Source organism: Erpetoichthys calabaricus, chromosome 18, assembly GCF_900747795.2.
Source record: "Erpetoichthys calabaricus chromosome 18, fErpCal1.3, whole genome shotgun sequence".
NCBI classification, from domain to species: Eukaryota; Metazoa; Chordata; class Cladistia; order Polypteriformes; family Polypteridae; genus Erpetoichthys; species Erpetoichthys calabaricus.
In genome coordinates this window covers 8,181,256-8,195,869 of record NC_041411.2, presented here as the reverse complement: position 1 = coordinate 8,195,869, position 14,614 = coordinate 8,181,256, and the positions used below count along the sequence as shown (strand labels likewise).

General features: G+C 37.3%; 1 protein-coding gene across 4 annotated transcripts in view; it reads right to left on the bottom strand.

The window, feature by feature from the left end:
• Nucleotides 1-14,614, bottom strand: part of cabin1 (calcineurin binding protein 1) — a 106,660-nt gene that overhangs the window by 5,701 nt on the left and 86,345 nt on the right. For all 4 annotated transcript variants that reach the window (XM_051921338.1, XM_051921339.1, XM_051921341.1 and 1 more), the window contains one exon: nt 5,185-5,485. In XM_051921338.1, the coding sequence (XP_051777298.1) occupies nt 5,185-5,485 (301 nt within the window). The remainder of the gene's footprint in view (nt 1-5,184; nt 5,486-14,614) is intronic.

Here is a 14,614-nt window from a genome sequence, read left to right as displayed (position 1 = left end):
TTATGGCTGTTTATTCAGATTAACTTTAAATTAGCTCAGATTATTTGCCCAGAATCTTAACAAATACATGCTGTAAACAACAGCACCTGAGAGTTCATTCTGTTTCTGACTGGCTGCCTGTTCTCCTAACAAGCGTGAACACTGCAGTACGCTTGTTTAGAAGCTGCGGCCCATGAGATGGACAGATCGTCTTTAGGAGGTATGACTGTGCACTGCTGAAAGCAAACAAAAAGCCTTCTTTATAATACAACACTAATGAGTTGCCAGTTTGCTCAGCACTTATCATCTAACAATGGTCATAATGGAAGAAAGAGTTTTGATATTAATAAAAAATGTGAAGATCAAAAAATAACAGAAAAATATGACTTAAATTGGGCAACATTTGCTAACAAATAATGCTGCTTGAGAGAAGTGTTATTTCATTATTGAAAACCCCTAACAACTAATGCAAAAACAGACAGTACTAGTGCAAACCTCTTTACTCATGTTGTCAAGGTAACTGTGGTTTAGATTCCGTACCAAGTGTCCAAACACACGGCTCCTTGTGAGTGTGTGCGGGCGTGTGCGTGACTTTACTCTCAATCAGAAACAAAATCACCAAATGCCAATTTAGTCTCTGATCTACTGCATTATTTACCAGTTCTGTGGTATTTCATATTACTTTATCACAGATTTCTTTTTCTATTAGTTGCTACCTTGTTAAGTCAACAAAGTTAGTATTGGGGTGAAAACAAATTTGATTCTATTGCTTTCTTTGCCATAATAAAGACAGATTCCTTTTATCATCGTTTAGATTATGAATACACTCTTCTGTTTTTTTCCCCTCTTGCCTTTTCTGTTTTCTTGATCCTGCTGTTCCAAGTAACCAACCCAGTTTTCAATCATTTAGATTTAATTTACACATTTCACTGTTTCTTTAATAAAATGTTTTTTTTTTTCAGTCTAACAGTAACACTTACTTTAATATGGAATATTGAAAGTTGAGTGGGTTTTTATGCATCTTACATTTGTTTTCAGCTCATAGTACTTCTTTTCTTTGATACAACTTAACCCGGGGCCACGTCTCTGCCGCTCGCATTCTGAAGGGGGGTTTGATGTTGGCTGAACGCACACTAAGGAGATGTGATCGGATCAGCTGCTGGCTTGCTGCTGCCGAGCTGTGTGTCAATTATTTAAAAGCCTGTGCGGCAGCTGTCCTTTTGTCTCACTGCCTTGTCTCGCAGGACATTAAAGTGTCTCCGAGAAAGTCACGAATCGTCTTTTTATAATAGAGAGATATGTAGTTTTATGTGTACTTCACTATTGTTTACTTTTCAACAGTATCTATAATGCAGGCAGTTCAGTATTCATGATATTACTTTGTAATAAGCCTGTGGAAATATTTCACCAATTTAGCCACAAGAATTATCATTGAGCAACAACTGAAATATTTTACATGCATTGGCCTTGTAAAAACATTATTTCTGCATGATTACAAGACTGACAATAGTTATATTTATCCAGGGCAGAGTAGTGGGGCAGCGGGAGCCTATGCCAGCAATAATCGGGCACAAGGCAGGATGAGCTCCTTTACAGGGTGCCATTCTATCTCAGAGAGACCAGACACACTTACACACATGGGCCAGTTTAGTAACACCAAGCAACCCAATCTGCATGGCTTTGGACTGTGGAAGGAAACTGGCACACCCAATGGGGAGAACATGCCAACTCCTCACAGAACGCAGGTTGGACACGAGCCCCGTCTTTTTTACTGTGAGGCTGCAGTGCTGCCCATCAATGTAAACCTCCAATGAACTGTTGGAAGTGAGGGGATTCACTTCCCATGACAATTCAGTTTTGTTTTTATTTTTTGCAGTTCAATCTCACACACACACACATAAACCTCGCTACAAATGGCAGTATTGTACAGCAAAATGTTTGTAATTAATGATTATGAATATGAAAAAGCCACACCACTGAGCTTTACTCTCAAATGAAGTTTGTTAATGTGCTGGTAAGGCATTGCACATTATGTGTTCTCTTCTTATGAATCTGACATTGGTGGTGGTGTTTGCTTTAAGAGGTTTCCAGAAATGTGCGATGTCACAATAACTCCCACTCATACCTGCCTTACTGATACAGAGTATGTGAGCCTTCATGATGTTCCACTCTTAGTAACGCCTCCAATACTGACAGGTTTTTAATGCTTTAATAATGCAAGACCTCAACCTCATCTTTTTAAAAAAGAGCATAAAACTTCAGAACCAGGCTTTAGCTACACCACGGTAAAAAAAATACAGTTCAGACAGAAATGACGCTCCTTCAAAGCCTTAATTCCTAAATGCAGAGGCTCTGGCAATCCTCTTGATGCAATGTCCTAGATCAGGATTAAAACCTTTGATCTAATAGGAAGGGGGCTGCCTTTCGTGTACTAATCATACAGGAAAGACAAAGATTATCTACACAAACTGATTTCATTCTCTCTTGTCTGCTTCATGAGTTTCATACATGATGTACTGTATTTAGAAGATTATGTGCCATTAGCAAGAAAGACACATTAGATGGTACAGTTGCAAAATACAATTTCATTGGGGGAACATTTTTTCATGTGCTTTAATTAATAATTATCCCTGCAGCCTTAAATTTTATTATGATATCATAACTTTACAAGAAGCAGTGAAACTAAAATTGAGCACAGTGTAGGAAGGTAACGTTTTACATGAATTAAAAAAATCTATTCCACCACTTGCACTACTGTATTCATCTTCATATAAACACTGGGAGCAGTTAAATTATCATTTATGTAGGATATAGGAAGGACCTGTGCTGAAAAATAAGATCTAGGAGGAGTTTAGGAGCAGGCGCTGCACCCCAAACCAACTCAGGATCCCAGATTAGGACCCGAGTACAGCCATGCAATGGGTGACACCTCAACACCACACTAGTTCAGATGGAGTGGTATGGCCACATTTTCTTTCATCCGTTTCTCCAGCAAACATCTATACTTTGGGATGCTGGAAAGTACACCACGTCAACTTACTATAGGAAAACCTTCTATGATTCCCTCCTTGTATGCTTCACTCTGTGCACCAATACCTACAAGTTTTGCAATAGCAGCAAAATTTCTGTGGTTGAACACTTGTTGATACTTTGGTATTTTGTGCAGGTGGTACTGGTGGGAAGACGCGTTATTGCTGCTAACCAAACATTTCCTTCCTCTCTTAAACACACACAATTCAATATATGGAAAACACAAAGTCTACAAGTCACTAAAGAGCTCAGTGTATAATTAATGGTGCATCTTTTATACAAAATCATTGTAAATATAATGTTGCACAAAAACATTTTTTCCATTATGTACAAATCAGACGACGTGAACAACATCGCTCTCTTGCCATAACTTTTCTCTATAATCTTTTACAAAGTACTCCAGGGAGTGTGCTTCTGTGGCTTACAATATTATCATTAATTCTGTCATCTGAGAGAGTGCTAGGAGTAGGACATCACCATATAAGATTCTAAGCTAATGAACAGAGGTCAAATCTAGACAGAATACATAATTACTGAATTTGTGTAAAACATGGCCTAAATCAGCTCAAATTTGTATTGCACATATGCTTGGCTTGCTATAAAAATAAGCTAAGCTCCTAGACAACCTCAACTAGTTTCTCTCAATCCGTAAAAACTATTGTTTGACTCCAACATCCCCCTGTACTGCCAAGCTTGTTATGGAGAGTAACCTTAGCAAATCTGGTAAGGAGTCCCATTTTGGTTACTTGTGCCTGAGATCTCACTCCTTCAGTCACTAACCAAAGCTTCCGAGTACAGATGAACATGGGCCTGTAAATGGACAGATGTATTCACACACTTCGCTGCTACCATCCAGTTACAAACATCAGCGAAACTGCAGCTGCATACCTTGGACAATATCAAAGTAAACTTAATCTCTGACTGTGACGGACTGGCGCCCTTGTCCAGGGTTTGTTCCTGCTTTGTGCCCTGTGCTAGCTAGGATAGGCTCCAGCACCCACTACAACCCTGTTGAGGACAAAGTGATTAAGAAAAAGAGTGACTGACTTTATCTCCCGAGTAAGACCACAAGGTGAACCTTCCACCTGGGGACATTATTCCCACCTAAACTGAAGAGGAGTCACACACTTGTGACAGTGGGCCATGACCTCTGATTTGCAAATATTAATTCTCATCCAAATTATATATTAAGCTTCAAACCATTCTGGAAGGCTTCAGCCATGACAGTCTAATACTGTAACAGCATGAGCACAAAGTCATTTTCAAACAGCAGGCATGTCACTCTTATCTTCTCAAGATGGGTACCTCATAGTCTTCATATGCTCCTTTTATATCCTGTCCATGCAGTAAATTAAGAGGGAATGATATCTAAAATGAACGGTCTCAACTTAGTACCAAGTTTGCAAGCAGCATTGCATACAAAGATGGAATTGTTTTGCCCTAAGAAAACATTTGGTCCCTGGCTATATGCCATACCGTAAATCAGTTCCCATGAAACAGGCGGAGGTGCTGTTAGTGGAGAACTAACCATCTTTCAAATGATTATATAATGTAGCCTTACAGATTGAGTAGAATACTTACAATAAGTTATAATTAATACCAAAGTGAGAATGACAGAAAATGATTGCATCCTCTTAACTCTGTTACAATCCTAATATACAGTAAACTAGAAATCAGTTACCACGTATGCTAAAAGTCCACCACTCTATAGTGATGGTGATAGCCTTTATCACATTTATCAAAGGTAAAGTACAGACGTGTTTAATAAGTACATTATTTTATACAACAGTAGCAAATTTTTCAAATGTACTATAAAAAGTCAATGGCATAAAAACAAAAAGCTGTTAGTTCAACTTTAAGTGCATTATCTAACTGAATTCTGAATCCTATTGACACATTAAAATGGAGAGCTCTGTGACATCAGGCCAATTTTAAAACAATCAGCATATTGCAATACCAAGCCATAGATTTTAGGTACAGTATAATGCGGCTAAAGCTTACAGGTTTAAAAAGTGGCCCCCCTTTTTCATTTCATGATAATTGACTGAGGCGGCAAAATTAAGCCCCTTTTTCAGAGATCTGCATACATCACAGCAGAATGAGGCCCACTTTAAACAAACACCCCGTTAATTCAATCCTACCTTAAAGCGGGACTCGAGGAGTGGTCCTTCTTACCTTTTTGTGTGATATATGTAATGGGAGATGCAGAGTCTATCTGAGCACCCCCGATGTGAGCCATGCCTCGGAGCTCCACTTGTCCACTTGGAACTGATGAACAGGAAGAAGCCTGCGGCTGTTTCAGCTGCTTCACTTGTAAATCTCCAGTGGGCTTTGGCACGATCTCTGAAGGAGCTTGATCTGCCGTCCCGGCAGTGGGCTGCATGGAGCTGGAGGTGACTGCACTTGGAGTCACTGGAAAAAAAGCATCCTTATGGTCCTTTGTGCTTTTCGGAGTTGTGGGAGTGTCTGTGGTTGACTGGGAGGAAAGTTTAAAACCAGAAATTCAAAAACCGGTTTCTTCAAGTAGAGAAATAGTACTAAGTCTGTCTTTATTACTATAGTAGTGTACAATTATCACACATATTGTAGCATTACTATTTACTCAACTTTAAGAAAACATTATTAGAACCATGGCATTAATAACATATACTTACTATTTTTTTTTGATTTCCAGTTAGTAATTAAAAACGCTCCAGACAAAGCTGTAATATTGCTGCTGCCCCCCCCACCCCCCCCAAAAAAATGATGCTGCAGCATGTAGCCATTCTCTTCAAGAACTCATTTTGCCCCTCTTCTCTTATTTCTCAGTCCCTCCCTTTAAAAGAGCTCTCTCACAATGAAAAGGGCTCTGTGAGTAAAACCTTTAACAACATCAAGAGTGAACAGCAAGGAGGCACCATAGCAACCGAGGATATGCAACTGCAGCAAACAAAATGGATACAACTCTTGTTAGAGTCTCCCACACTCCTTAAATGAAGACCATACCTGCAATTTTTAAATCATTAACTGGCACAATGCTTCACACTCCAGTTGCTGGAAATATGAAGTCTTGCCTGGCATAACCCACATTTTTAAAATTACTGGACAATCTGCATTTAGAAATAATCCACTTTGCTAAATTAAAATATGTAAAATCAACATTAGATTATAAACCCTGGCTATTACTGAAGGACCTTACTTGATAACCACCATCCTAAAATATTTCAGACCACAACTTGGCTAATACATGCTTTGTGGTCAGCTTCTGGCCATGGTGTCATACTTCTGCCTAATATAATTTTAATTTCATGTTTAAAGAGATGATACAAGAATATGCTACTTAAAGATAAAGGGAAAAGTTTCTCCCATCTGCCAATTATTAAAAATTACCCACACTACGAATTAAGAATAGCTGGCCAAAGAATAGTACACTGTAATATCATATTCTTAAATCATAACTGTCATGCCATGAAAGGGAGTTTACTCCTTTCCTCATTTTACTTTTTTTTTTTTTTACTGTAAATTTAATAATTTTCAGATCAAAATCTAATATTAAATAAAGAGCATCTGGGCAAACAATTAACATTTTGTTTGACTTATTTATGTGACTTATTGAATACACCAAGTTATCCAGTACCACCCAGAACTCTGTGAAAAAGTAATTGGCTGCCTTTAAACATCTTGCCACAACACCTCCATTGTGTTTAGGTCTGTACTTTGACCAGGCCAGTCCAAAACTTTAATTGTGCTTCCTTTTAGCTATTCTGATTCTGATGTGGACTTGCTTTTGTGGTTAGGATCATTGTCTTGCTGCTTGTCCCAGCTATCCTTCACCTTCAGCACACATGATGGATGACTGAACATTCTCTTGAAGTACTTTCCTGATAGACAGCAGAATTTATGGTTACTTCAGCTATGGTCTAGGTCCACCATGCAGTGTTGTGTTTGCTTTTGACCACCTATAATAGGAGCCACATCATTCAAAATATTACAGGGGATCATCTAGGAATTTTTTGGTAAGTAGTTTTTTTCCACAATCATTTTCTCTGCAGTGAAGCCCAGTTTTACCAGTACTATTATATGATTCTTGAGTCATAAACGTAGCTCTTCAAACCAGAAGAATCCTGCAGTTCTTCTTATGTTTTTGGCATCGTTTTCAAACCACACCATCCAGGAAAGATTCACCATTAACTGTCCCAAGTGTTTCCATATGGAGATTATCTCTCACTGTACTTCGGTGTAGTTTGATTCAACAAGTCTAAGACATGGTGTCTGTAGCTCATTCCAGCCTGGTAGCTCAGCCAGGAAGCTCTTTTAATTGTGGCATGATGTTCTCAAGCCTGGCTCTGTACTATCAAGTCAACTCTAATATTCCTTTATTTGGATTGATTTAACGGTGAGACGATTGCTTTTTAACACAGTTCCAATTGGTGTTAGATAACTTTGTTTATTCAGGTAAGTTAACAAATAGCATTAGTAAATAAAGTGTTGTTTGTTTACTCAGGTGTTCTTTAACTAATATTATATTGTGTTTGAAAACTTAAAAACATTCACTATCAGATATATACAATATAATGGAAGAAAGCGGGAAAGGATAAGTCGTATTTCATAGCACTGTGCATGTCCACTTTTCACTGGCAAAATGTAACATGTAGAGAGTGGCCAGTGCCTTTTACCTTCAGAAACAACTTACTGTTCAGGTAATGCAGTGTAATCTGGACAGAGTATGCTGTTTAAAGCAGGAACACAGGCACTAATGGAGTGTTTGCAGGAAAAAAAAATTATATATGCAAAAATCGGGAGACTTTAAATATGTGAAATGCATATACAGTATGTGGATGATAGCCTCTTTTGAAATGCACATACACTGAAATTAAGTCATATTAATGATGATAAAGTGCTCAAAAGATTTCTAATCAATGATGTAAAAAATTGCCCCAAACTCTCATATCCTATATTTTTGTATTATATGTGAATGTGTCACAATGAATAACTTATCTTTCAAATTAATGTAATATTAAAGAAAATCAGAGTAAACTTGTAACAAAATTTCTAAATTGCCACTTAACATATTAAATGAATAAAAGTTACCCAACAACTATATACCCTTATTTTCTATAACAGCTGACCAAAGTTCATTGATAATACGACTCAGCTGACAGACTGGTGCCAGTGCGATTTAATCTAACCCTCATCGTATCCCAACTTTCACCATGAGCGTGAGGTAGTATTCACAAGGCGTATATAAGAACGACATGCCTTAAGCAATGTAAATTCCAGAAGAAATGAGAAAAAAAAAATCTGTAGAAACTTACCAATCAAAGAAGGGTTATAAAATGATTCGTTAAATTCTGGAATGCCAGGGCACTACAATGAGAGCGATCATCTCCAAATGGAGAACATTTGTAACAGCAGTGAATCTTTTCAAGAAAGGCCAGCTAGCAGAAATTACCGCAAGAGCACCACAATGACGTCTTCAAAAAATCAGCAGACCCCAGAACACCTTCCAAGGAGCTGCAAGTCTCCTTAGCCTCCGCTGAGTCGGCATTTATGACTACATGGTCAAGGTGAGAGTCATTGGAGAGTAGCAAGGTGGAAACCTCTTCTGTTCAAAAGAATAACAATAGCTAATCTCAAATTTGCAAAGAAACATCTTGATGGACCCTAAGCCTATTGGAATAATGTGACAGGGACAGAAGAGTTAAAAGTACAACTATCAGGACACCACCACTCCCACTAATTCTGACATTCGAAAGCGAGATCATTGTACTTACATTTAAACATGGAGCAATGTGTGGGGATGCTTAGCCGACTCAGGACATGACATCCACACTTTACAAGAATATTCTTCAGAGGAATGCCTAGTCATTTGTCCGTACATTAATACGGTGACAAAATCTGCAACTGAATAGCTCCAAAGAAAAATATTTAAAGTTGTGGAGTGACCTTGTCAAAGTCTTGACTTGAAGTGAAAAGAACCTCAAACAAGCAGTTCACGCTCACAAAACTACCAATGTATCTGAATTAAAAGTAGTTCTGCAAAGAGGAGCGGACAATGTGAACGACAAAAATCAAATTATTGGAAATGTTTAGCTGCAATTGCTGCTGCTAAAGGTGCTTCAATGAAGTATTTAAACTATATGGGCAATTACTGTACTTTATTTCTTTATTCAAGGAAATGAGATATCCAGCACATAGCGTTCATCTAGGTAATGAATGATTTAAAATCTTGTGTGTGTTCACTCAGGTTTTCTTTCTCTAATACTGCAATGTCTGAAGCAATTCATGGTGTAAAACTGCCAAAACAGAGAATACCAAGAACAAGGCAATACAGTATACGCTTAGTGTTGCTCTAGCACTGTGGGTTGTGCAGCTGGCTAACATTTTGTAGCAAATGTGATTAAGTATATACTATAAAGGTTATATTTTCACAACTATACACCCCATTATTGAAGAATTATCACAAAACTGGCACACAAAAAACTTTACTCCACGGCAGATTGCAAGAAATTGGTACAAAACATGCTGCAGATTTTATTATTTTGTAAAGTGCACAGATAATGTATTATTGCATTATAAATTCGTATTTTCTCCAAGTGAATACTTTTAACATTCTAATATCGCACTAGTTTTATACTGGTTCTAAGAAATCTCAGCTTTGTTAAAATTAGAATGCGAATGTCTTTTTGGTTTGTGTTGGTTATTTAAGATGAATTCTATTATTTCTGCTGGTGTTCTGGGTATGGGGTTATGTCTCTAAGTTAGCTCTGTCATTGATTCTCAACTCTGACCAGGGTCAGGTAAAGTTTGCTTACTTTACTGGTCCACAGATGCGTAAGTAAGCACTGGGGCAATGGGTAGCATCCTGCTGGGAAATCAGCTTTTGGAGACATTAGTACACTGACATTACTTCTCGATGGTTTTTCCATGTGCTAGGGAAAAAAAAACATTTACCACCTGTCCAATCACATGTAAAACCCTTTATTATAATACTTAATAAAACCTGTATTGTGCCCCCTACCCTGTGTAAACATCTGATACACTAAGTCTTTTAACTTTGACCTTCACACTCTGCACTTGGCAAACATTAATTCAGCTTTTATACAGCTTCCTTTGTGTCGGTGAGGCTTCCTCAGTTCTATTATTCATGCTGACACAGAACACCCACCTTTTCTGTCTTACACTTTTAAATTTTCTATTGCTGCATTGAATTCTTTTGAAATGGGCGCTAATGCACTTTAGTGAGTTAATGATAGTTTACTGTCCTGTTAGTTAACTCTCTTATATTTGTAATGCATTGGTATATATTCCAGATGGATGCCAAAACGACATTTTACATGTAAGTCACAGGAGTTTCTGTTGGTACGTCTTGTATTGTAAATATTGTGTGATACTGTCCTGTTTTATTTCAATCATTACTACTGTTAGACCATCTGCCTGGTGTTTATTATTTTAGTTTATGAGCTACTTCTGCCTGAAACATGTTATGTAATGGCTGGTACAGAGGAGAGATATCTCAAACTGTACTACAGCAAAAGAATTGCTGAATTGTCTAAAGATGTGCTTTACTAAATGATGTAACTGCCTAATAGAGAAATGTAAAACACTCTTTGTTTTATATAACATATTATATTACTACGTGTGCCCTCACAGCATGACCTCTGTGTGGTATGGGTATGGCGTGACTCTGTAACACTAGGGTTACCCATGACCAATCAGTCTAATAGGAGGCCCTATAAAAGGACAATCCATAACTGACCCTCATGAACGTTGCGATTAAACTGAAGACAATTTCACTGGGGACAGTGGTACAGGAATGGCGATTCATAATCTATCAGAAGAAATATCATTTCTACAATCAGAATTCAGAAATTACAACTCTCTAAGAATTATGAAAAGTGAAATGACTAAATAACTGTATAAAGCTACACAAGAGAAACTGAGAAATAAAAACAAAAATGGAAAACAGCAAAAAAAAATAACATACTCTATCTGTAATATCATGAAAGCTTATTATTATTATTATTAACACAAGTCTGCCACAAATATTTAATGCAAAGTTTTAGTGAAGGGCACCCGTTTTACATGTTTGCTCTACTTTTTATTTCACTTTCCATTGTTTTAAAATTTTGTTTAAACTTATTTCGGGTTTCGTTTCAAATTTGTTGCACTTTATAGTTCCCCACTGCTGTTTTCATATACTAGGCCTGTTTTCATTTTTGTATTGCTTTTGACTGAAACCCTCCCAAACATAGTAATGGTACAAGGTTACAGATCAAAGTGTTACACTACAAATCTGATTGAAGCTACCATTTTTACAGGATGTGCTACAAGGTGAAAATATATTTATGTGCAAACTTTCCCATTTCTATTAATTACCCGTTTCAGTTCCAAACATTACAGTCTCCTGCAATATTCTGGTTTGCAATGACCATAAACAAAAGTCAAGTTACTTATAAAAGCACAAGCTGATCTAGACAGGAACATCAAACTCCCGAGTTAACTGTACGTAGCATGTTCAAAAGTAAAGAGCTCAAATGAACTAATAGGACATAATGGCTTCTGTCAGCTGAACCAGGTCTCTCGATTAGATGCCTACCCCATGCCGTGCTGTAACTGAGGCCCAACGTCTTAGGAAAATTCCCAGGTGAAGCAGGATAACAGCCAGTGCACCTTATAAATTAGCAATTGTCAATAATACAGCTTTCAAAATATTATCAGAGGTTCCAGGCAACTAATGAGGCTTCCAACCCAGCATTACAGTACATATCAAATACATATTTAATACTTATGTAGTGTGCATTATTGGAGTTAAGTGAACTCTAAACACAATTGAATAAGATTTATGTGAACTTTTGATGCTTAAGATTATTAAACAACAAAAATCTGCTTATGTGGATTTGAGCCAAAAACTAGGTTTAGACTCACTGTCTTCACATTTATTTTATTGTTTATATTTTTTAACTCAAAAAGTTTGAAAAATTTCTTTTGAAAATTGTATTATTTAAATTAGTAATAAAAGTCAAATGTGACATTTGTAGAAATGTCCTGTTTTTTATATATAAAGAAAAGGTGATCTTTTAACATGACTTAATTGACTTGCATACAAGTAAGGCGGAGTGGTGGCTCTGAGGCTACGGCTCTGCACTGGTAATCGGAAGGTTGCCGGTTCGAATCCCGTAAATGCCAATAGGGACTCTGCTCTGTAGGGGCCCTTGAGCAAGGCCCTTAACCTGCAACTGCTGAGCGCTTTGAGTAGTGAGAAGTCACTATATGTAATTATTCCACTAAAGAAAAACCCACTCCACAAATAAAACCAAGTGGATGTCTGTGCTGTATTCACAGCTTTCTAGGAAACAATGCTACAGTATACTTTTGATTAACATTTGTCTTACAGGAATCCACGGTTTGTCTCGATGACAGTTCTTAGTTGTTGGTATGTTTATCATATTTTATGTTCAGCAAAACAAAACTAAATCTGATGAATTGCATAGCAACTCATGAAAGTCAAACATTCCTGGCAAATCTTCAAGCGCCACTGTGAATGGTGCATCACTTACCATGCCCTTGCTAGACCGTCACTATTTCCAAGTGTTGTAAAATGGTGATATTCTGCTCGAAAAATAACACAACTGTTGTCAATGGCCAGCAACAAACATATCAAACTAGTAAACTTGTTCTCTTAGATAATTAGCATACAAAAGAATAAGCCTTATTTTCTGGGAGATTTTGTTATAAATCAAAATACAGTGACGGGCAGAAAAATAAAAATTACAATTTCATAACTTGTGCAAAAGTCTAACAATTTTATATTAACTCTACCAATAATCTTATTAACGTAAAAAAGATGGAAAATGGAATGCTAAAAGAATACAAAATAACAGGGGCTATAAATTATACATTGCTTCAAATTATTTTTAAATATATTCTGTTTATATTGATTTATGTAAATGAGATAGTAAATATGACTACAATAGGGTTTCTGGTCATCTTTCAAATATCATATTTTATGTTTCTGTAAGATGTGTAAGATGCGCCCAAAGTTGTTCAACTAGTGCACCAACCTGTATGACTACTGCCTGCCTGTGGAGGATGGTGTTACGGTAGAAATGGATGATCATCATCATATAACTTAATTAAATAATCATGAAAAGAGGATAGCAGCATGATGTGTATATAACCAAAAAAAACTGACATTGGACAATCATAACTTTTGTTTATAACTGTATTCCCCCATCCAGCATAGAATACTAAACCAATAAATTGTGGGTATTCCTGACCCGCTAGTCCAACAGAAAGAGAAACAAAGTGACAGAACCAATGGAAAGTTGGCATGAAGCCTGAACACCTGCTGGTTGAGAAGGACAAGTGAGGATGCCACTCATGACCCTTTTTGTCTTTGAGGTGGCGATACAAGGTTCCCAATTAGAACGAGGCAGTACAAAAGCTACCTAAACAGAAAGGGTCCTCTAGGGGCTATCCGGAGTTAACAGGTTCAGGGACTATTCCAGAATTCTTGGCTGGTGTTCCTATAGCTTAATTTTGGAGTGAAGGCTCCTGGGCAGAGGGACTGACTTGAGAAAAAGTGTTTTTAATGTGACACTTAAACCATATCATCACAAAGGGAAACATGTCTGCTAAGTAGAGTTCACAGCGAATGCAGATGTCCTGTCTTGTGTGCATTAGTGCAACAGACTGCCTTTGTTAGGGGTTCTGTCGCATTGACGACTTGCAAACCACGAGACTGTTCCAACTGTGGAGATATTCGGAAAGCCAGTGAGTAACAAGAGCATATATTTATATAGCCAAAGTCACATGGAATAGTATTATGTAGAGTGCATTGTTACAACTAGAGTATTACTACGGAAGTTTATTCCTGCCACACCAAAAAAAAAAGTTGAAGTCTTACATTATTTCACAAAAGCACAACATTTTTTTGCGAAGATATTACCTACTGCAAATGTGCACATGTATGCCTTACTAATCCAGTGACCGCTACTGGGGGAGCGTTCAAGTGCACAATCAATATATGCATACATTTAGTTTTAATCAGGTTAAAGTTCAGTCAGTTTAGTACAGATGTTTTAACATAGAGGCAGAGTGCCAGCACAGAGAGGTCATTCCTCACAGTGCTACGTGTCTGCATGTTCTCCCCATGCACTGGTTGATTGATCTGCATCAGTGAATGTGTTTAACGGAGTATAGTTGCTTGTTTTAAAACTGAATACTAGAAATGTGTTGGTAAAATTTCTCTATTAAACAAAATAAGTTTAGTCCTTTATGTGCAGTGAAGTAGATAACATCAATCCCACTTTCCTTCTCAAATCCAAGCCCCCGAAGATTTGAGGTATAAACACTGGCTGCTGTGCCACCAGATGACATGGTTTCAAAATATCAGTAGTACACAGTACAGTCTTTTCTGGCTAACTGTGCGATCGAGCCCTCAAAGTATGGAAGGCATTTGCTGCAAAAAATGAAATGAAAATTAAAATTTTTAAATAAAAATGCAATCTCTTTTGCCATTTTTTTTCCCCCCAAAGACTACATGCAAGGATACTGCAAAAATTAAAAACCTTTTCATTTTTCCATACACATCTTGGTGTGTCAGTATCATAACTGAAATGCA